The 23,558-nt window shown below is 60.1% G+C and overlaps 1 protein-coding gene across 2 annotated transcripts in view; it reads left to right on the forward strand.

Moving 5' to 3' along the window:
• Positions 1–5,578: 5,578 nt before the first annotated feature.
• Positions 5,579–23,558, forward strand: part of NCS1 (neuronal calcium sensor 1) — a 52,889-nt gene continuing 34,909 nt past the window's right edge. Inside the window, exon 1 of one of the 2 annotated variants that reach the window (XM_023629144.2) lies at positions 5,579–5,961. In XM_023629144.2, the coding sequence (XP_023484912.1) occupies positions 5,898–5,961 (64 nt within the window). In that variant the 5' untranslated portion in view covers positions 5,579–5,897. Of the gene's footprint in view, positions 5,962–17,194; positions 17,595–23,558 lie in introns of those variants that run through there. The other variant, XM_070251671.1, reaches the window with a different exon arrangement.

A 23,558-nucleotide genomic window follows, 5' to 3' on the forward strand; every position in this document is an offset into this window, starting at 1 on the left:
ACCAACCGCTAGCAGCTGACTCTACCCTGGGCATCCTCCACCTGAGTCCCTGTTCCCACCCAGACCTGTGGGACAGAAAGGACTTGTGGGGACAGAGCTCCTCAACTCACATAAAAAGCAGCAAGACCCCAGGACCAGGTGCCCTGTGGGTAGGCGTGCACCAGGGGGACTTGGGCTCACCTGGGGCAGCCAGGCAGGCTTCGAGGAGGTGATGTTTAAATGCAGGCTTGAAGGGACGTCCACGGCAGCGCTGTCCAGTAGAAATGCAACATGAGCCACATGTGTAGTTTTACATTTTCTAATAGGCACTTGAAAAAAAAATTAAAAGAAACAGCGGGAATCAATTTTAGTAGTATATTTAATGCTTTATATCTAAAATATTATCAGTTCAATCAAAAATCGAATTTTCAAAAATATTAATGAGATAGATTTCATTCTTTTTGTTTTGTACGAACCTTTGAAATCCGGCGTGTATTTTCTGCTTACAGCACATGTCCGTTTGGACCGGCCACGTTTCAAGGGCCCGATGGCCGCGTGGGTGCGAGGGGTCTCCATGTTGGACGCGGGTCCAGGCGGTCGCTACAGCACAGGAGCGGGGAAGGGAGGGCAGCTGGGGTGCGGGGGGCAGTGGAGGAGAGGAAACTGCGGGTCAGAGGACCCAGGAGATGAGGCAGCAGAGCGGGTGGCCTGGAGAGAGGCGGCAGCTGGAGTAGACTGGCAGGGGGAGGATGGAGAAAAGCGTTCAGCTTTACGGGCTCCTTAAGGGCTATTTAGGGAGTGAAATCCAACGGATTAGGTGCTGTTGATGGATCTGGAAAGCGGGGTCTCTGAGGCGAGGGACGGGGAGTAGATTCTGTTTTGGGGGGAGGCGATGAGTTACATGTCCAGCCTGTTGAGTCTGAGGTGCCTGTGGGACACTCACATGGACATGCCCCGTAAAGTCCTGGATACGGGGGCTCAGGCCCGGGGAGAGATCTGCCGGGGGAGGGAACTGACGCCCAGGATGCGGCGGCCCAGGAGGATATTGAATCTGACTCTGCCCACCACATGGGTGTGATTTTTTCCCCCATGGGCTTTCTGGAACAACTACTGGTCAAGCTTCTGGAGTCACTCTTCCAGGAGAGGTCCTAACCCAAGAGAAGGGACTCGCTTGCCGAACGGACTAGAGGCTGGGTTCAAACGCAGATTCCCAGGCCACGCCCCCGCCTCGTTCTGATCCACAGTGTCTGGAGGGGGTCTGGGCATCTGGGTGGTCAACCGCTCTGAGCAGGGCCACTCAGGAAGGCCTCTGCCTCCAGCTACCTGTAGGCGAGCAAAATGATTCGATAAAATATTTGTCTTATTCAAAAGCAATGCGTTTAATTGTAGCAAACAATGTGTATAAAATACAGGTGGGATTCTGGAACCAGACAGTGGTGATGGTTGCACAACCTAGCAAATATGCTAAACATACTGAAACCACTGAATTGTACATTTTTAAATGGTGAATTTTATTTATTTTTATTTCTTTATGTATTCTTTTTTATTTTTGAGGAAGATTAGCCCTGAGCTAACTACTGCCAATCCTCCTCTTTTTGCTGAGGAAGACTGGCCCTGAGCTAACATCCGTGCCCATCTTCCTCTACTTTATACGTGGGATGCCTACCACAGCATGACGTGCCAAGTGGTGCCACATCTGCACCCGGGATCCGAACTGGCGAACCCTGGGCCGCCGAGAAGCAGAGCGTGTGAACTTAACCGCTGTACCACCGGGCCGGCCCCTAAAATGGTGAATTTTGTTATATGAATTATATCCCAACTTTAAAAAAATACAAGGAAAAATACAGATGAGAGAAGACAATAAAATGACTTGTCATCCCACTTATCGTGATAATGACTGATATAACACTTTGGGAGTTTGTCCTTCAGACTGCTTTCTACACAGGTGTATGTGGTTGATTTGATTATTTTTTAAATTTATTCTTTTTCTTCCTTTATTATTATTATTTTTTTGGTGAGGAAGATTGGCCCTGAGTTAACATCTGTTCCAATCTTCCTCTATTTTGTATGTGGGATGCCACCACAGCATGGCTTGATGAGTGGTGTGTAGGTCTGTGCCCAGGATCGGAACCCGTGAATGCCAGGCTGCTGAAGCAGAGCGCACAAACTTTAACCACTATGCCACCAGGCCAGCCCCGTTCATTCCATTATTTTGTACACACTGGTTTATAACCTACTCTTTTATTTTGAACAGAAAACTCAACACCCTCCCTTGGGTGTCTCACAGACATCTCAAATCCAACATTTGAGTTCATGACCTTCCTCTTCAAACCTAGTTGTGCTTGGGTGGCCCCATCCTGACAAATGCACCCCTCCCCCAGGGGCTCCCGCCAGCCCCCAGGGAGCCGCCCTTGACCCCTCCCCCATCTAATCAGTCCTCTCTCTGATGCCTCTCTCCTCACTGCCCCTCCCACCCACACAGCAGCAGCAGGAGCCTCTTAAAGTGAGAATCTGCTCCTGAAACCCTGGCATGAAGTCTGGCTGCACAGGTTTCTTCGCTTCAACACCCCACTCCTGTGGCAGAAAGAACTGGAACTGCTGCTCTCAGGAGAAGGATGGGGCACCAGGGAGAGTGGATCCGAGCTCTCTGTCGGGGTGGCTCGGGCTGAGGCTTTCAGCTGATGTTGGCAGGGACACGCTTTGGGCCGAAATCCAGCTCGGGAAAGTGGGTGGGGCTGACCCCAAGGCCCAGCACCTTCCCACATGCTGTCTTCACCTCATGGGGCCGGACACTCTGCTCCCCCTGCCCGACCAGCCCCGTGCATCTCTCTCCCTCCTAAAACCTGCTGTTCTTGCCCTGACTTCCAGGACACCCGCCCACAGCCCAGGTATCTTCCTATCTTGTTGCCGACACCCACTTGTCTCCCTGACCTGTGTGTCCTGGGTCTCAGTCCTCCATCTACACTCGCTCCCCTGGTGGCTGCATCCTGCCCCAGGGCTTTAATTTCCATCGCTACCGGGATGACGCCCAGCTTACCCCTGCGGCCTGGACCTCTCCCTGGGCTCCAGGTGTCAGTATCACCCGCCCGCCCCCCACACCGGCCTCTCCACCTGGAATGTCCAGTAAGCATCTCTTCCTCACACGTCCAGAACCAGGCTCCTGCTCCTCCCGCCTCCCGTGCCATCCATCCCCACCTTAGCAAATGGAAATGCCCCTCCAACACCGCTCAGGCCAAACCCCTGCTGTCGTCCTTGACTCCCACCTTTGTCTCACAGCCCCCACCCCGCCCCATTGGCTGTCCAGCCGTCTGCTAGATCCCAACAGATCCCTGAGTCTGACCTCATCTCCCACCTCTGCCTGGCTCTCTAAGCGCCCCCTCCCTTCACCCCTGCGGGCCACCGGAGGGCCAGCGGGGCTCACCCCAGGGCCGGGGCAGCGCTTCCCCCCTTCAGGCCTTGATCAGGTAGCACCTTCTCCACGAGGCTTCGCCTGTCCTTAAGATTGTCCCACCTCCCAGCCCATCGCTTCCCACCCCCCTTCCCTGCCTTATTTTTATGTTTTCACCTCTGACATGATGTATTTTACTCATGCATCTTGTTTATTGTTTATATCGCTCTCCCCTTCACTACACTGCAAACTCCATGACAGCGGGGGCTTGTCGGTATGCCCCTGGGCCTGGCGCACAGTAGGCACTCGGGAAATATCTACTGAATGATAGTGAATCTGGGAAGCCCGCAGGAACCTCGCTGATGCCCCTCGACAGGGTTTCTGTGCATGTGCCCCCAGTGCCCTCTCCGTTCCCTTCATGGAATTTGTCACCACTGTGATTTGGGGACCATTGTGGCACAGGCAGGGGAAGTGGGGAGGTCATGGCAGCGTCCCCTGTGCCCAGCACAGCACATGGCACATGGGCAGCAGGCAAGAAGTACTTGCGGGAGGAGCACCTGGATTTTTATAGGGCTTTAACTGCCACTGCTGTCACTGTCATCCTGACCAGGCCCTGGTCCCAATGCCAGCTCCCCCTCCTCCCGGGCAGGATGCTCAGGCTGGTCTGCCCAACTGTGAGCCCCTCGCTGTGGGTCCCTCAATGGTGTCCATTCTGAGTCCGTCCTCACTGTTGGGATGTCCTGCTCCCAAGTCTGAAGCAGGTCCCTCCAACTGTGGGTCCCGCCCCAGCTCTTGGGGTCCGTGCCCTCCCGACTTCCCTTCCAGAATGAGCTCCTGCAGGCCAGCAAGTGTACCCCATCTGAAGGCTCCCTGGGGCCTGGGGCTCCATGCAGGCCGGCCAGGCCTGCAGGGAGAAAGCTGGAAGAGCAGTCTGGAGGTAGGAGGGGGCCTGTGGGGGCTGAGAAGCACTCTCAGGGGTGCTCTGTCTCCCCAGTTCCTCTGCGCTGCCAGGACCCCGAGGTCTGGACACTGTGCCAAAGTGGGGAGAAAAGGCGCCCCACCTCACCCCTGCCTGGTCCTCCATGCTCTGCCCACCTCCAGGGCCCCAGCACAGCCATCATTCCTTCCTCAGCCCTTCACTCATGCACAGACATTTGCTGAGTGGCCACTGCAGGTCAGGCACCTTCCAGGTGTTGGAGACACAACTACAGACAAGACAGGAAGCCCTGCCCTCAGGGGGTCATTAGGCTGTGACAGTAGCTAAGGAGGAAACAGATAAAGCTGGGAAGGGGACGGGAAAGGTTCCGACATGCTGACATTGTAGACAGGTGGCCAGGGAAGGCCCTGCGGGCCCCTCACCCCAATCCACTTGCTTCTGTCCATCCACGTGGAGCCCTGACCCCTGGCCTCGGCCTCAACTCCTGCCCGAGTGCCCCTGCACACGGAGGCAGAGAAGCAGAGAGCTCGAACCCCAGAGGCCCAGCTCCTTGGGGAGAGGTGGCCTCAGCTCGCAGCGGCCCTGCGCCCGGAGCCCTGTGCAAGGAAAGGAGCCCTCCCTCGGGTCCAGGCCTCCTTCCCTCCGCCGGGTTTTCTGGGCCTTGAACACGTTCCCAACCACGCCCCCTCCTCCCTCCCTCCTGGGCTTGGAGGTCACCTTCCTCCAGGCCGCGGTAGGTGCCCCCCACCACAACATGTGACATCCTGCAGAGCAGTGCCCCCCCCCCGCCCCCCGCGAGGGCCGGGGCTGCGCCTGTCCCGTGCAGCGGCGTGTCCCCAGCGCCCGACAATCCGTGTCGAATGAATGAATTTCGCCGGGCAGCGACTTGGCCTCATTCACGCCACATCTCCGGGGCCCTCCCCCGCCGTGGGGGGGCTGGAGGCCGGGGATGGACTCGAGGGCGGGCGGTGGGGTGACCGCCCCCTCCCGCCCCGGACGCGGCGAGGCCGGGGCAGCCCCTCCGAGCCCGGCTCCCCGCTCGCGGGCCGCCGTTCCGCGGGCGCAGGCCCGGCCGGGCGGGTGCGGGGCGGGAGGTGGCGCCGGGCGCTGAGTGGCGGCTCCGGGTCCACCCCCGGCGCGCCGGTGCGGGGGGAGGCGGGAGGCGGGGAGCGCAGGGCGGCGGCGCGAGGGAGCGCAGCAGCGAGCATGTGCCGCCGAGCCCAGTAACCAGGGACGACCGCGGCCACACGGCGGCCGCTCGGCGCCCAGCCAGCGCAGCTCCGCGCCGCGGCGCCCGGAGAGGGCGGCGGCCGCACGGCCGGGCCTGCCCAGCGGCTGCCCCGCGCCCCGGGCCCCGCGCCGCGCCCAGGGCGCCCGAGGCGCCGCCCGCCGTGCCGCGCAGCGCGCCCGAGCCCCGCGCCCCGGGCCGCGCGGGCACGGCGCAGACAAAGGCGCGGCCCCGGCCCGGCCAGCCCGGCCCGCCGGCCCTCCGCGCGCCCCGCCCCGGCCCGCCCCGGCCCGCGCCGGCCGAGCCGCTCCCGCTGGGCGCCCCGACGGGGTCCGGCCCGGGGCGCGGGGGCCGCGGCGCCGAGGATGGGGAAATCCAACAGCAAGTTGAAGCCTGAAGTTGTGGAGGAGCTGACCAGGAAAACCTACTGTGAGTGCGCGCGCCGGCCCCCGCCCCGCGCTCCCGGAGCTCCCTCCGCCCCCGCGCGCCCCTCCCCCACCGCGCGGTATTCCCCCCCCCGCCCCCGCCCCGAACCCCTCATCCCGGCTGCGGGCCCGCTCTCCGCCCCCATCGGCGCCGCAACCCTCCTCGGTGGTACCCTGCCCTGCCTCCGCCCCGGGCCCCTCGGAAGCCCCCGGCCGCGCCCCCAGCCCCACACCTGGCCCTATTGTTCTAGGGCACCCCCCACGACAGGGACGTGTGCTGCCTGTCAGCGTGCGTGGGGCCACCCCCGGGCCTGGAGGAAAAGCCCCAGCCCACCCACGGCCCCCTCTCTGCAGAGCTGTCGAGCAGGACAGGGGTGTGCAGGGGCCAGGGGCGGTGGTCGGGGGAGGGGGTGCCCGCTTGCGAGGTGGCTCCGGATGCGTGGAGCGACTGGCACGAGCGCAGCGGGCTGGGTGATTCATGCATCACGATGCCGCTGCTGCCGCGCCGCCAGGTTGGCCTGTCGCCCCCTCCCTGGCCCCGATCGTGTGCAGGGGGGTGGCAAGACTTGTCAGAGCTCGTGGCAGCGGCGGCGGGGAAGGGTCCTGGGCGCCCTGTTGGCTGCAGGATTTACAGGCTGAATTTTCCTCTGGCCCTGATCTCACCTCCGCCCTTCTATCTCTATCTGCCAAACTGGGAAATGGGTCTGTCCAGCCTGTGGGGGAGCTGGTCTATCTCATCGTTTCACCATCTGGGGCTCACCCGAGAGGAGGGTCTGTCCATTTCGGACTTCTCCAGATCCCTCCCAGTGTGTCTCCCTCCACTTGCTCAACTTCACAACTCTCCAGTCCCCTTGGGTCTCCAATTTTTCCATACCAGACTTCTCCCTTCCCTGCAGCTTCTTGGGAGATGCCCCAGCACACCAGGGGTTAATGGCATGGGGTCCTGACCACACAGTCTTTCTTCCTGGGGATGGGGTGGAGGACTGCCTGGTGTGGTAGTTCTCCGGCCTGGGTGTCTGACTTGCAGTGGGCAGTGTCCCTGGGCTTGGGTGGGAATTCAGGTCCCCTCCCTGGGAACTGCGTGGGTCCAGCCCCTCTGCACCCTCCCTGGAGGCAGCCGATTGACCGCCAGCCCGGTGCGCCGGTGGAGGTGGGGAGGCAGCTGCTGGTGGTGCATTGCACAAGCTCTGCTCCCCGCCCCCCACGCCGTCGGTCTTCTGGGCTCATTGGCAGGTCTGCCCAAGCCCACGCGTCAGCTCCATGCCCCTCGCCCCCATGTGCTTGGAACAAAGGGGGCTTTCCTGAGTGGGCGCTGGTCTGCTGAGGGGTACTGGCCCTTCTCCAGTAAATCCTGCCGCAAGAGCTCACGTCCCTTTTGCTGCTCCTTTAAGGAGTGAGCCTCCGAGGGCTGGGGATTCTGTCCTTGCTGTTCTTACTCTCTTTGGGAGGTGGGTGGGTGGCCCTCCCCAGTTTGGCTGTCGTTGTGTGAGATTTGCTGGGCCTTCCTTTGCACTCCATCCAGAGGTGGCCCATAGCTGTCACCAGGCAGGCTGCGGGCAGGCTTCATGGGCCCCTGTGCTTGAGGAGGGGGAGGGCACCATGAGGTTCGGCGGGATGGTGGGCATGGGCTACACTGGGGCGTCTCCATCGTGATGGAGCAGGGCAGCCACCTGTGAGCTGAACGAAGCTTTCCTCCTTATCGAGCACGTCACACGCCGAGCTCTTCGCATCCTTAGCACTCTGAATCCCAGAAACAGCCCTGTGCACGGTGTGCACTGGGACCCTCCGTATTTACCGGGGAGGAAGTTCAGGCTCAGAGAGGCGGAGCGGCGTCCCCAAGATCCCTCAGCCGATGCCTGGGCACCAGGACTTGAACTCAGAGCTCATGCGAAGTCAGCAGGGGCCTTTCTTCTGTGTGTCCCTTTCTGGTTTCTGCTATAAGCCCAGGCTGGGGGCTTCTGGATGGCAACGGGTCTGGGGTGGTCACTGTGGCCGCCCGCCTCTCTCCCGGCGGATCTGTCAACTTTGGGAGAAGTTGAGTCCACAAGGCTTTCTTGGGAGTTGGCCCTGCGGTGCTGAGCTGGGCTGGGCTGTTTTTAAAGGCCTTCGGCGACATGGAACTGTTTCCATCAGGGAGAGAGTTAGTGGGGTCCTTGTCTTCTGTGGAGCCCTTATGAGGGGAGCATTGGTGGAGCTGGCGGTGGGTTCGTTTGCCTCCTGTCTGTCTCCCTTGCTAATGTCAGCTTCCTCGTCTGTTTGGTTGTGTTGGCACTTAGTAGGCCCACAGATATTTGTTGAATGAAGAGTCTACCAGCAGGAAAAGCAGAGACAGCCTCCAGCTTGTTCTACGGCCCCAGATGAGCTTCCTTCTGACGAGGAGAGGAGCCATCTGTTCTTTGTTCGGGGGGTTCTGTGTCTGGGGTCCGGAGAAGAGCGCTTCGGAAGGACACTCAAATGTCGGAATCCTGGAGAGCCTGTTAAATGTCGCGGTCCCTGGGTCTGATCGTTCTCCCGGATTTCCGATTCTTAAGTTCTGGGCTGGGCCCAGGAATTCGCGTCCTTGACAAGTGTTTGTCTTACAGCTCTTGGTTCCCAGGAGCCCCAGCTGAAGACCCGCAGCTGGTTCTGGCGGGCCTGGCGTATGTAAGCGTCACCTGGAGTCCTAGCCCATCTCGGGTGTAGCACAGCTGGCTAGCGCCCAGAGGGAGCCCCAGATGTTCCCGCCTGCGTCAGTGCCAGCTGCCACCCTTGGTGGCGATTCTCCTGCTCCCTGGAAAAGACTGTCTTGGTGGTCCGTGCATGTGTGAGGAGGCAGAGGTCGGAAAGCTCCAGCTGTGTGGCCCTTGCTGGATGCATCTGGATTCAGCCTGGCTAAAACCCTCTGTCTTTCAGGTTTAACAAAGAAAGCAGACTTTTTCCTCCTCCGCAGATAACATTTTGTAGATCATCAGTGCCCCGTCACCCAATCCTCACACTTCCTGGCGCACTTCATATCCAGGAGCAGCGGGAGGTTCGCAAGAGGGAGGAGGCCCCCGCCCAGCCGGGACTCACCGGGCAGTGGTCAGTTTGGCCAGCAGCCTGGTTCCTCTGAGGTCTGCCCACTTTCTTCTAGCGTATTGGTGAGGCTGTTGTCATCCCTGTGTGCCCAGGCTGTGGGACAGGCCAGCCCCTCACCTAACGGAGCCTCAGTTTCCTTGTCTGCAAAATGGGTGTGCTCTTGGTACCTGACTCGGAGGGGATGTGAGCAGTCAGCAGGATGGTTCACAGCATCCTAGTACCTGGTCTCTGGTAAGGGGCCGTCCTTGATCTGCAGGACGAGCGCTTGTCAAGGATGCTTGTTAGGGATCGTCATTAATACTGTTGTTTTGACTACACAGTTCAGCTTCATCTCGAACGGGGCTTAAGTGTGGGCGAAGTTCACCTCCCCACAGAGGAAACTTCCTGCGGCTGGGTCTTTGTGCCTGGCACACAGGAGGCATAGAAAGGTGGGATCTTTGTTTTGCTCAAATCTTAGCCCATTCTCCTTTTCCCCACAGCCGTCTCCCCCTACCCTCCCTTGTTAATTTTGCAGCCACCCTGACCTGCTGTTCATTGAATGCTCACCCTGTGCTGGGCAGGGAGACAGAGATGTGAACCGGAGAGATGTCATTCCTGCCCTCGGCTGGAAACCAGCCCGGTTGTCCAAAAAACCGATCTCATAGGCTTAAGCTGTTTGTCGTGGTTTGAGCTGCATCAGTTTAAGGGCTTCTGGGCCGGCACAGCGGCCCCAGGAGGCAGAGATGCCCCCTCCCCTCCCCCTTTCTCCTCTCCCCGGGTGCTCATGGCACTCCCCAGGGACCCTCCGTCAGGACTCAGAGGTGGTCACCCCCTCCATATCACTCTTGGTCTGCCCAGGGTCTGCTTTGACCTTGCTCGCCAGCTTTGAGTGTCTTCGGCCTTTTTCCTGATGCCCAGAATGGTGCCCGGCACTCGGCACCTTGTGGAGGGGAGGAGTGCTGGGTGGTCTGGGGAGCCCCGCTGGGAGTTAGGAGTCTGAGGTTGAGAGATGCTGACTGTCACCACTTGGGCTCTTGTGTTGCTCTAGCTTTGAGAAGGGTCCCTTCCTGCAGGATGAGGAATATTCTTTGAGCGTTGCTGCCCTCACTCACCTCTGTTTGACCAGAGGGGGCAAGACATCGCCTTGGGGGGAGGCAGTGTCTGGCACCCATCTTGGGACAAATGAAGGAGTTGGGATGTGGACGGCCCCACAGCCAGGCAAGGGATGAGCCACCCAGGAGAGGGACGGCCTGGAGGAAGCAGGTGGCTGCTGGCTCCCTGTCATCCTGTGTGCACAGAGGTGAGACCAGGGAGCTGGTCCCTGTCTCCACTGAAGGCGAACAGAGCAGCAGAAGAGGCATCGAGGTTGGACTCTCAATGCTAGGCGGGCATCTGGGCAAGAAACATCGTCTGTCTTTAGGAAAGAACTCCGGATCCTGGGGAATTCGGGCTCTGTGACCTTGGGCAAGTCGCTTACCCTCTCTGAGCAGCAGAATGCTCACCTATAATACCTGCCCATGTGACTCCGTGGGTCCAAATGGGACAGTGCTTTGAGGTCCAGAGCGTGGGCCGGAAAGGGAGCGGGGGCCGTTCGGCAGCAGAGTCTCGGGGAGGGAAGTAGGGCTGGGGGCCCCATGAGCAGGGCTTCACTTTCCTCCTCCCTTATGAATGAGGGAAAGTGGGCATCACGGGGGCCGCAGAGCTGGCGAGGATTCGGGGTGCCAGGCTCGAGCACATGCCGGTGCCGAGGGGTCCTTTAAACCTCTCCTGGTGGCGGCCTGGGCTGTGCGTCCTCTGCCTCCGGAGCAGGACTGCCCGGTGGGTCCACAGCCTGCCCCCTTTGTTGAGCAGAGAGAGAAGTACAGGAGGCCAGAGGGGGTCGGGGACTCAAGGAGGGGCCCAGGCTCCCTCCTCCAGCCTGTTCCGGCTCTTTCTGCCTCTTCCAGCTCCGTAAGGGTGGCCCGGCTCCTCTTATCACCCCCGCATCCCCCACCCCGGTTTCTGGCATCTCAGAATCAGGTGAAAGCCCTTTCTCCTGGCCACAGCCTTGGGATGGGACCCAGCTCCCTCTGCCCCAGGGCCAGGCCTGAGCCCCTGTGGGGCAGGTCATGGGCAGTGGTGACACGGCTGGCCAGTGGGCTGGGCTCACGTCATCCCTCCCCAAGGGCCCCGAAAGCCCCTTGGGAAGGGCTTTGGACATTTTCTGAGATGGGTGGGAGGCGTGGAAGGAGGTGGTGGGGACACATTAGGTCTGGGGTTGGAGGTCAGTCCAGAGAATGGATTGGAGGAGGGGTGGTACTCAAGGCCGGGGGTGTCATGGTGACAAGCTGGAGCATCACTGGGGACGATGTGACAGGCAGATTCTAGCTTTATTTAGGAGGAAGACTCAATGGGGCGTGATACAAATTACCTTGTAAATTTGGGATTAGATGCTTTTTCTTTTCTAACTTTGAAACCTGGCGATTGTGGATGTTTGCCCACGTCATTAACTGTTCTAAAACATGAGTTTTATTTTTATTTTATTTTTTTGGAGGAAGATTAGCCCTGAGCTAACATCTGTCTCTAATCTTCCTCTTTTTGCCGAGGAAGATTGGCCCTGAGATAACATCTGTACCCGTCTTCCTCTATTTTACATGTGGGATGCCTACCATAGCATGGTTTGATGAGCAGAGTGTAGGTGCACGCCCGGGATCTGAACTGGCAAACCACGGGCTGCTGAAGCTGAATGCGTGAACTTAACCGCTGCGCCGCCAGGCTGCTCCCTAAAACATGAGTTTTTCATGGTGCCTCATATAAATGCAACATATTTTATTTAACCCCCTGCCATTGGATGGTTAGGTTGCCTTGTTTTTGCCCATGTAAACAGCACTGTGACAGACATCTTTGTACGAAATCTTTGCATGTATCTCTTGAAGATAAATTCCCCAAAATGAGAGTGTGGAGTTAAAGACTGGGGGTAGCTTAAAAAGCTTTCAATTGAGAAGTTGTTCAGTGGCTCTCCAGAACGTGTGCCACATTTGTATTTCAGCAGAAGCGGGTGGAGAATGCCTGTTTCCCTGAATTCCTTCCAGCACTGAGCAGGATTGTTTTTCCTAATAATTACCAACTTTACGGGAAAGGAAAGAACAGCTCACTGTTTCAATATTCGTTTCTTTGATTGCTGTTGAATAGCGTCCTACGATCTTTGAGCTGGAGGAGACGTTGGGGTCAGGCAGTCCAACGCCCTCATTTTATAAATGGACAAATTGAGCTCAGAGAGGTGAAGTTTCTCTCCCAAGGTCACATGGCAAATACCAGGCAGGAACCTAGGGCGGCTGACTCCCGTCGGGACGCTGCCCACTCTGCTGTGCTGGGTTGGCCATTGCGGTCAAGACGGGCATGTCTTGCTTTCTTCTGGAAGTTTCTTTTGATATGGTTCATCTTGTCCTGCATATCTCTTGCTCTCAGGTAAGGAAAAACCAGTATAAATTAAAAGGAGCGTTCATCTTACTGTCATTACTGTCATTACACATCCTCCGTGTGGTCTATTTACGAGGCAGAGGACGTCGTAAGTTAATGTGCCAAGTTTCCAGGTAACTTGAAATTGGGGTTAGATTCCCGGCCGAGGGTGGGAGAGCAGAGTGCTGAGCGTTTGCAGGCCAGCTTTCAGGCTCTGGCTGTGGGACCCTGGCGAGCCCCTCACCCTCTGGGTGACCTGTGTGTGAGATGGGGACGGACGACAGTAGCACTTTTCCCGCAAGCGGACACAGGGATGACGCACACTAAGTAAATGCCCCCACAGGAAGGAGGCTGCCTGGCCGTGGGGGTCAGGGGACGGCGGTCCTTGGCCCCTCCCCCAGGCAGCCACGGGGTGACCCGTCACAGGCCAGCCGATAAATTGGGAGTGAGTGACAAATGTGGACGGCCTCTGTGTTTGTCCTGGATGTCGGTGGCTGGGTGGTTGTACGTTGGGCTCCCAGGGCGTGCTCACTCTGGGATGCCAGATTTTAGGGTCCTGTACAGATGAGGCCTCGGAGGGCCATAGAGGCACCTACCTGGGCTTCAGTCCAGAACATGGTGGCCTGGACAGTGACTTTGGTGTCACCAGTCCCCTCCGGGACTCAGGTTCCCTTTCTGTGCTGTGTTCAGACTGCCAGATGGTGAGACTTCCGTGGGGAGCCTGCCCCTGGGCCCAGGGAGGGAGCGTGCTTGGGCCCTGGTGTCTGACGACCTGGGCTCTTGGGCTCTTCGCCACAGACACAGTTCTTCGTCTCTCGATGCCTCGGTCTTCCCGTCTGCGAGTTGGGGACGATGGTGCGTCCATGGCACGGGGCTGTGTGGGCGAGGTCAGAAACAGTAGAGACGCTGAGTCAGGCGCTCCCTCCAGCTCACCACTGGTGACGGAGAACCCGTGATCGACAACGCGCGGGGATCAGAGGCTGTGGCCGTGACGAGAGCCTGGCATCAGGCACGTTTGTGTGATCTGGGCCCGGCTCAGTGCTCACACGTGCTCATCACCCTCTCCTCCCAGGAGCCCTGTGTGGTCCCTGTTTCACAGATGAGGAATCTGAGGCTCAGAGGGGACCCCAGCTGGCCCAAGGCCACACATCGGATGAGTGGCACAGCTGGAGTTTGACCCTGGGCCGTGGGGCGGGGCCCTGTGCCGGTGGGCAGTGGTGGTGTGTGGGTGAGCGCCAGTGAGTGTGGGTGTGCAGGTGGGGGGGCTGCTGCGGATCACGTGTGTGAGCCCTGGTTCGCGTGGGTGTGCTCCAGGTGTGAGTGACGGGGTCATGGCGTGTGTCAGGAGTGGGTGAGCCGGCACGTCTGTGCATGCGCGTGCGCACGTCGGTGTGTGTGAGGGCAGGTCTGTGCGGGTTGTAAGTGTAGATGTGCACGGGGGGTGGGGGCATTTGGTGGGAGACACACACAGGCCAGGAATCTGAGTCAGAAGCTGGTTGCTCAGGTGTCTGCTCTGGAACCAGACGACATGGCTGCCACTTCTCGGTCCGCTTCTGCCCTGGCTACGGTGGCGTCTGGGAACCCATCTGCCTTGGGCAGTGGGGGACTATCCTGGGGAGGAGTGACGGTAATGATAACTCCTGTTTGCCAAGTGGGTACTCGGTGCCAGGAGTCCTGAGTACAGGCTGTACCCCCTGCAGTCTCACCACAGCCCTGGGAGTGGGGACTATTATGCCCATTTTACACATGAAGGAACGGAAGCCCAGGCAGGTTCAGGGACATGCCCACGGCCTCCCAACCAGTCAGTGGCCAGGTGGGCTCAGGCTCAGATTTTTGTTTTGCCAAAGCCATGCCTTTCCCACCCTGTGCCTGCCTCCCATGATCTCCATGAGCCTTGTAGCCTTAGAGCTGCTGCAAAGGGTAGTGAGCACCCCATCCCTAGAGGCATTCAAGCCACTGCTGGAGCGTCAGACTCTGGCCAGGCGTCCTGGATTCCTGGGTTGGATCCTTCCAGCCGCAGCTTCCAGCACACAGCCTTACTAGTTCCAGATGTCCTGATTCCTGCAAGGGGTTTGGGGCGGCCTCGGCTTGGCTCCCTCTGGGGAGGAGGCAGAACCAAGGCCCGTGGGAAGGCGGCAGGAAGGGTTGCGAGAAGTTTGGGGAGCGTTGTAGGAGCGGGCAGTGGGCAGCTGCCCCGTAACCAGGCTCTGGGTCTTTCTCGGCCTCCGCCCCATCCTGGCAGAGGCTCGGGTGCCCACCGTGTGCAGGCACTGTGCCGACCTCATGGCATCCTCCCAGCCTTGAGCTCAGGAGCAGTATGGCCCGTCCTGCAGGGTTGGCACTGTCCCTGCCCTCGGGGAGCCCGCGACTGGGGCTGGAAAGCAGGGGCAGCCCAAAGCTGAGGCCACGGAGCCCGGGAGCTCCCTGGCCCTCCCGCCCTGCGCGTGTCTGACGAAGGAAGAGGCCGAGTCCTCACAGAGCAGCGTGGGGCTCAGGGGCACGGTGACGGAGGGGACCTCGGGCCCTGGGAGCAGCGCCCAGGATGACTCTAAGCTCCTTGAGGGTTAGAACACATGTGGTGGGTTTTGGTTTTGTGCAGTGCCCGGCCTGGAGCTGCGCACGGGGCAGGCCTGTGACGCCTCTGTGGAAGGTTCTGGGCTTTCCAAGGTCCTGTCCACGTGCTGCTTTGCTTTGCTCCTCTGCAGACCAACTGGGGACCCACCTGTGCCCCCGAGCCCCAATCTGATGGGGGCCGGTTATGGCAAGGGGTCTGAGGCTGGGTCCTGGTTCCAGCCCAACTTGCTGTGGCCTCTGATTGCCCCCCTCAGAGCCTTAGTTTCCTGTCTGTCCTGCTCTCCATGAGATGGGACGTCACCTTTTCTCAGCCCCAGGGAGCCCGGCAGTGCCTCCTGGGAGGTGGTGAGCCTGGTGGGGGGCCTGGCGCCCTGGTCTCACGAGGGAGCCCCAGGAAGCTGGCGGGGCGGCCAGGCCACCACTCCAGGCCACCGCGCTCCACTCGATTCCCGACTGGAGAAGGGGGAGGGCGGGAGGAATGTGGCTGTGAGCAATGTCGACCCGAGGCAGAAATAGCCAGCTGCTTTTTTTGCTCCAGGCTGGGGTTTTCAGCCGGGAGGTGGGCTCTGAGTGCCATCCTCTCTGTCTCTCCAGCCTCCCCCGGCTCCCCCACTGCTCTGGCCTTTTGGGGACAGAAAGTGGCCTTTTGTTTTTTGGTTTGGGAGGCAGATGGAGCTGGGTTCAAATCCCCCGTCCTCCGCTTCCCAGCCCTGTGACCACGTCCTGCCTGGAACCTCTGCTTTCTCTTCTGCGGAATTGGTGGCGGGGACATGGCTGAGACCGCTTGGCAGGTGGTGCAGTGTCAGAAGCTCCTGCTCAGGGATACGCCTGGCCGGGGCGCAAACCCCAGCTCCTCTCGCTGGCTCTGGGCCAAGCCCTGTCCCATCTGGTCTCCTTACTCCATCTGTAAAATGGGCGGATGATGGGCATCCCACCTGCCAGGGTTGTGGGTGGCATGCCGTGAAGATGCTGGCACAGTGCCTGGCGCCTCCCAGGCTCTCCCGTCCTGGTGGCGTCACACAGAGAGTGGGAGACGCCCCGTGCGGGCTCGCTGCGGCTTGAATGAAGATCCGTGCCCTGGGCAACGGGCAGCTGTTCCTATGACCCTCCCACCTCGCGGCCGCACTCAGCTCGCGCCAGTGCCCGACGGCCCCTTCCACGGGAGGCGCCCAGGGCCCCTCCGGACGCTGGCCTCCCGGGGCCTGGGGGTGAGAATGTGTTTAATGCGCCCTCTTTCCATTCGGCTGTGAGCACCGTGGGGACGGGCCACACGCCGTGCAGTTCACCCTGGTGTCCCATCTCCTAGAAGGGAGCCTGGTGCACATTGGGTGGGATAAAAGAAGAAATAAATGCGTAAATGAGCAAGTTGACGGATGAACGAGGCTTCTTCTCATCCATCTTGGGTCTGCGCTTTCTGTTCCTGCCGGGCCCCTTCCTACCCCCAGGCCGGCGATGGAGGGTTTGCTGGGTCTGCGGGTCCTGAGAAGTCAGGCCTGGGCCCCTCTTCCCCGGGGCTGGGGGACAGGAGGAGGCTGCCAGCCAGCACGCTCCAGGCCCCACCCGCTCCCGTCTCTTTGTAGGAACCGAAAGATCCCGTTGAAAGGCGGGAGATGGGGCTATTTTTGGCCCTGTCGGGGAAAGGCGAATGCTTCCCTTCTGTTCAGAAACGTGGCGTCTGTGCCGGGCCGCCCAGGAGCCACGCAGAGTGCAAAGCCGGTGCTGGCCAGGCTCGTGCCCCTCGGCCCGGGGCCCACCTCCCCCCAGGTTCATTGGCCAACCCGGCCTCACTGGGCCATCGTTGTTTCTCGACTGCCTGCGAGGAGGCCCTTGCTGGGCCTGAGTGGAGCACAATTTTAATTAAAACTAACAGCAGCCGTCAAGGTGGAGGAGGGGAGCCTGCCGGCTGCGGCTGGCCGCCCTGGTCAGGCCCCCTGCGCTCCGGCTCTGGGAGGGAGCTGCGGCGGCCGTGGGAAGCATTCTGGGTGCATCCCGGGGAGGGAGGCCGAGGCCTGGGTGCCCATGTGAGGCGAGTCTGGCCGAGGGCATCCCTGGGCTGCCTTGCCACCCTCACTCCCTGATGAGAAAGTGAGGAACAGCTGTCTGCTGCCAGGTGCTGTGGGCACGGGGACACAGGGCAGATTGGACTGATGGGTTTCCCTCCCGCCTGGCATTCATAGTTGGGTGGGGAAGGAGATATTAGGCTCGGATAAGCATCAAGACAGGGCATTGCACGATGCTATGGGAGTTCACTGGGTCTGGGGTGCATCTGGAAGGACTTCCTGGAGGAGGCAATGTTTCTCTTGAGCCCCGAGGGTAGGATTGCCAGACATGCTAAACAGTTATTCATTGCTTATCTGAAATTCAGATTTAACTGGGCATCCTGTATTTTTATTTGCTAAACTTGGCAACCCTACCTGAGGGAGGAGTAGGAGTTGAGAAGGCACAAAGAGGTTTGGGGGATGGTTTATGGGGGATGTTGAGAGTGTTTCAGGCAGAAGGAACAGCATGTTCTGGGTCTGGAGGCCTCAAGGGTGGCGTCTCCGAGGACCTGGAAGATGTGTGGTGGCCGGAGTGCAGAGGACGTGCACGGTGAGCTGGGGGTGCCCCGGGTTAGCCACTCGGGGGGGCGGGCGGGCCAGCAGGGCAGGGCCCCACCTGAGGGGCAGCACTGCGGGCGCCAGGCTCGGGGGACAGGTGAGCCACGTGAGGCCGCAGGGCACACTAAGGGAGGTGGGGCCACCTTGGCAGAAGGAGGCCCCACAGGCGTCGTGGTCAAGGTCACGGTCCGGGCTCCGTGGGATCTGGCCAGGCTGTGCCTGCCTGTGCCCTGTTACCGCTCGGAGTCCCAGCGCGGGTCCTCCCACTGCCCAGGACCAGGACAAGGACCTGGGATGAGTCACGTCTGTTGGTGCCTCCCCATGGAGGGCAGGTCAGGGCCGGCCTCCGCCCTCAGCTCTTAAAGGGCCAGAGCCGGAGCCCGAGCCCGCAGTGCCGCTGGCCCAGGGCGCCTGGGACGCCAGCCCCCGCTCTGCCCTCCTGGGCCGGACGCCCCTGGATTCCCGCTGGGGTTCATCCTCCCCGCTCAGCTGAGGTGTGGCCTCGGTATCTGGGGAGGGCATTCACCGCATGGGGGGGCAGGGAGGGGAAGCTGGGATACTGGCGGGGAGCTGGGACTGGGTCCTGGTGACCGCGTGGCTGTGTGGTTCCCACTCCAGGTGCAGCCCCTGCTTCGTCCCTGTGTCCCTGTCAGTGTTGTCTCCGTCCCTCCTTGTGGGGGACTTTGCGCCCTCCCCCGTCCCTCAGTGCCCCACCCCCGCTCCCATTGCCATTCTGAGGTTTCCTTGCTCCAGTGGTTGTGACGTTAGGGACTGTGACTGATCTGGCTCATGCCCGGGCTGTGACAGAGACCAGCCAGCGTGTCCCACCCCATCCCAGGGCTGGGGACCAAGCGGGGATGTGGGGGCCATGGGGGAGGATGCGGATGCCGCATGCCCCAGGACAGGGTGGACAGGAGGGGGTGACCGTCCATGGCTTCTTGCAGCTCCCTCCCCTCCCGGGTGCCCAGGTCATGGGCCCTGGTCATCGCCTTGTTTTTGACTGCCGTGACACCTTTATTAATAATAGTAGCAACTGTTGACGTCGCGGGGCCCCCGTTGTGCTCCGTCTGCCTGGACCTCGCCGTGCTTCCTCTGGCTAATGCTCGGTTCCAGCGAGACGTGGCTTCTTGTGGTCCCTGGCCTACCAGGCTCTCTGTCTCGTCCTTTATACCCTTGATTCCTCAGCCTGAGCGGCCTTTCCAGGGAGCGGGCTCTGCCCCCTGACTGGCTCGGGCTCCCGTTTTACATTGTCCTCACCCCTGCACTCTCCCTTCCCGCCACCGCAGATAATCAGACAGCTGTGTGGTGTGTGCTCTACGTCCCTCCCCTGTCACATCAGGGACTCGGAGGACAAGGACCCGTGTCCGGGTCATTACTGGGTTCCCAGGGCCCGGCTCAGGGCCTGGCCCTGTGAGTGTTCAGTGATTATTTGTGGGATGAATGAAGGGGTGAAAAATCTCGTTTGTTCCTTCTGACCACCTTGTGAGGAAGGTGTTGTCACCACCACAATCCCCACTTTACAGATGAGGAAACTGAGGCTCAGGGGTGAACTCAGTTTCCCCAGCTCACACCGGCCTAAAGAATGACTCAGTTCAGGCGCCGGCCCGGTGGCGCAGGGGTTAAGTGTGCATGTTCCACTTCTCGGGGGCCCGGGGTTCACCAGTTCGGATCCCGGGTGCGGACATGGCACCACTTGGCAAAGCCATGCTGTGGTGGGGCGTCCCACATATAAAGTAGAGGAAGATGGGCACAGATGTTAGCTCAGGGCCAGTCTTCCTCAGCAAAAAGAGGAGGATTGGCAGCAGTTAGCTCAGGGCTAATCTTCCTCAAAAAAAAAAAAAAAAAGAATGACTCAGTTCAGAGAAAGACCCTGTTGACCAGGTGCCTCAGGGGCCTCCGACAGCCTCTGACCTTGGCAGGTCCTGGGAAAGTGTTCCTGGAATTGGGCTGAACCGAAACCCTGATCACGTAGCTTGGCGCGGCTCTGGAATGTTTGTGGGGTTCCCCACCAGGAGTCCTGAGAAGGCCCCGTGTGTCAGCCTTTCCCGAGGTCTCAAAGGACAGGCACCTCCCTCGGCAGCCGCTCTTCCGGAAGATTCGGAGTCTGGCAGGAGAGGGAGCTTGAACCAGGGAGTGGTTCTTGGGGTCTTACCTTGGGAGGTGTAAGTGTGTGTGTGTGCGCGTGTGTGTGTGACAGAGAGTGAGAGAGCAGGCGCGTGTCACTGTGGGGGCAAATCTACCTGTTAGCCGGGAATAACTGAGTTTTAGAGACGTCTCTACTTTGCAACTCATTCACCTAAAACACACACCACACGCTCTGCGAGAACAAACGCACACTGAGCACCTGCTGTCTGCCAGAGGCTGCAACGTGGCTGCAACTTAGGCAGACACAGATCCTGCCCCACAGAGCCCCCAGCCATTGGAGAAGGACAGAATTGGAAAATACAGGCAGTCACAAAGACGAAAACAAAACCGGTCTCTGAGGTCACTGTTGTTAACATTTTTACCTAGTTCCTTCCAGTCTTTTTCACTATGTATGTAGCTGGTGAGTTTTATCATCCTCAGTTTTCTAGTGAGGAAACTAAGGCTCAGAGAGGTTAACTGACTTGTCCAACGTCACACAGCTGGAATGTGGAATAGCCAGGATTTGAATTTATGTCACTGTGCCTCGGTCTGGGTCACTCAGTCAAAGCAAGTTGTTAATAGAGCAACAGATCTCGAGGCCCTTTATTAGGGAGTCAGAGAAGCCAAAGGGGGGACCAGATGACGTGGTTCAGGAGTCAAGCAGGACATAAAGAGGGTAACTCCCAGAATGCATTTGTGTGATGTTTTAAACCCTGCACTTCTCCAGCAAGTTCTGGAGTCACACAGACCCTGGTTCTGGTCCCAGCTCCAGTGCAGACTGACTTTGGTCCTTGGGCAAGTGGCTTCACCTCCCGGAGCCTCAGTTTCCTGATCCGTATAATGGGGATAATTGGAGTCCTTGCCTCCCAGCATCGTTCGGGGACTGAACGAGGTTGTGCTTGCAGAGCGCCTAGCCCAGGACGGGCACACAGTCAATGCCCAGGGCATGGCATCTGGCTCTGCCTGGAGACCACCGGACAAGTATACCTTCCTGCAGCTTTACTGAGAAGTTTTTGGGAAAAGGTACTTATATAGAAATTAAAATCAGTATATTTTATAACTTTATTGTTAGAGCAAAATACCACTGCACCTGGTTTTCGGTGGTGGCCTGGGACTCTCCCCCTGCGCCCGCCCCGGGCCCCAGCCCTCTGCTGTCAGGGGCTCTGGGGAGGGCACCTTTGGGAGCCGGTCGCCTCCTCTCCGCATGGCCCTGCTCCAGGGACGGAGCACTGTCACCTCCCTGAGAGCTGCTGGAGTGAACATGCCTACCCCGTTTGTCAGATGGGAAGACTGAGGCTTGGAGTGAAAAGAATCACGAATCGAGCTTTCTTTGGTGAGTCTGAAAGTGAGAAGGGTCACAGCGTCCAGGAGAAAGCTGGAGCCCGGGCCTCTCCGGGGAGGCACTGCCAAGGGCGCTTGATGGCAGGAGTCGGCTGCTCCCTGGGGGACCAAGCACCCCAAGCCTCGTGCACCCCAGTCCCTGGCACTCAGCGGTGCTGGGCGAGCTCTTGCCATGGCCTGGGGGCCTCAGTGGGTGGCCCCTTCTTGGGGATGACCGTTTCTGGGCTAAAGCCTTCTTGACCTGGGCTCGCACCTCCACGCCTCTATGTGACCTCCACGTGACCTCCACTGACCACCTCCACGCCTCCTCTGACCACGTGGCCTCGGGCGAGTGCCTTTGTCTGTCTGTGAAGCCTCAGCGTCTTCATCAGTGAAGTGGGCTGTTGGGGACCCCCCTCTCAGCACAGGGCCTGGCGGAGCAAAGGAGCTCAGCTGGGCACCACCTGGGGCTCGGGAGGATGCTGAGGGGCCAAGAGGGATGCAGGGGGATTCGAGCGGCTCCGAGCATCCTCCCACACCTGCGTTCCCTCGATGGTTCGGCTCCTCTCTGCATCCCAGGGAGTTTCCCGTCTTAGCATCAGCCGTCCAGCCTGCCGGCCGCATCTCCTGCTGCCCCAATGGCAGTGAGACCTTGTCATCTTATTCTCAAACCATGACTGGCATCGTGATGGTCCACGTTTCCCTGTAGATAACTCATCACAGGCTGGCCTCAGAGCTTTCAAGCTCAGAGCTTTCGCCCTGCGTCCTTTTGTTGTCTCTGATGGCAGCTCCGTGATGGAGGAGGAAACCAAGGCTCAGAGAGGGGAGTGCGTTGACTCAGGTCACACAGTGACCAGATTGGGGGTGGACCCATCGGTGCAAAGGCCTGCAGTGGGAGAGAGCCCAGGTTCTTCGGGTCAGGTCAGCCAGGCCTGAGCTCAGGGGGGTGAAGAGCAGGTCCCAGGAGTCGGGCTCAGCTGGCCAAGCCCTGTCCCGGGCCTGCCCTCTGTGGTCAGGGAGCCACCATCCACTCCGAGTTCCTGAAGTCAGGCCTTGTGGGCCTGAACTCCTCCCGTGCCCCAAATGGGCTCTTGTGCAGCTGAAGTAGCCCCAGGGCGGCTCAGCCCTCCTGTAACCCCGCGCTCTGCCCCTCTTAGCCTGGAGGGGGCTGCTGTGAGGATGTAAGGGGAGGCGGGGGCCAGGAGCAGGGCCCAGGCAGCGGTCAGAGACTGGTCAGCTGGGTGACCGGGGGCGTGCCTCCCCCTGAACCCTGGTGCCTCCTTGTGACCTTGACCCCTGGAGCTTTGTGGGGTTCTCTGAAATCCTGTGTGTGAATGACCGGTGCAGGGCCAGCAGTGGCAGTGGCTCACGGGTCTCGCGGGTACCTATCTGTGGCTGGCGCTCTGACGTCCTCGGTCCCAGCACACAGGGTGGTGTGAGCCGAGTGGGCGGGGCCCTGCGGTTCTCCCGGGGACTGTGGTGGGCCCGGCTGGCCCGCAGCCCACGTGGGTGGACACAGGGAGCTCCAAGGAGGCTGGGCCGCCGCCCCCGTGCTGGGCAGGGGTCTGGAGCCCAGAGGGGAGGCTGAGGGCACGGCGGGGACTGGGGCTGCTCCCAGCCCAGCTCAGCCAGAGGGCCTGGGAATTCCGGATGGGAGGCCAGCTTTCTTCCTGATGAAACCCAGGCCGGCCCGGCTCCCGTCCAGCTGGGCATTTATGGAAAACGGGAGTGGGGCGGGCAGAGGGACCGCCTCTCCCTCCCACCCTGGCAGAGGCATTGACTACGAATTGCAGTAGCAGCGACAGTGAGACTCGCGGCTCCTGTGCGTGTCCTCACGTTGTATCTGACCTTCCAGCGGCAGCTCTACCCGATGAGCCTGCCACGCCCGCCCAAGGCCACCCGGCTCAGTAGTGCAGCTGGGACCCAGCCAGGTGTCCGGCCCAGGGCGTGTGCCCACCCTCCTGTTGCCATGCTGCCCCTCGTGTGTGTCCGTGGGCTGTCCCCGGAGAAGCGATTTGGGGCTGGGGGAGCTTGTGGCACCTGGAGGGTTAGAGAGCGCAGGTGTCTGCGCACCCAGCCCTCGGGGGTGGCGGACGTGTGGGTGGGAAACCCCGCAGGCAGTTAACTCTCTTTCCTGTCCTCCGCCCCCTCCGGCGTGCAGCGCCTCACAGTTGGCACAGCCAGGTCATGTCTGCTGTGAGCAGGAGGGGGGCCACCCCCCTTTCACAGACAGGGAAACTGAGGCCCCGACAGGGGCAGTGACAGTTCATGCAGCAAGGGAGTGGCAGACCCCTGGAATCCAAGTCCCACAGGACCAGCATGCTTCGCCTCCTTCCCCACAGGGAGCTGCCCCTCCCGGGGGTGCGGGTCACTGTCCCTGGGGTGGAGGGGGGTTAGGCTTCCGTGGGGCAGGAGGGTGCCTCCTGGTGAGCAGAACCCACCAGCAAGTGCCCTCCCTTCTCTGAGGAAGCTTTGCTAAGAGGGGAGGGACATGACCAAATTAGGGATGTTG

This window comes from Equus caballus, chromosome 25 (assembly GCF_041296265.1).
Source record: "Equus caballus isolate H_3958 breed thoroughbred chromosome 25, TB-T2T, whole genome shotgun sequence".
Taxonomy (NCBI): Eukaryota; Metazoa; Chordata; class Mammalia; order Perissodactyla; family Equidae; genus Equus; species Equus caballus.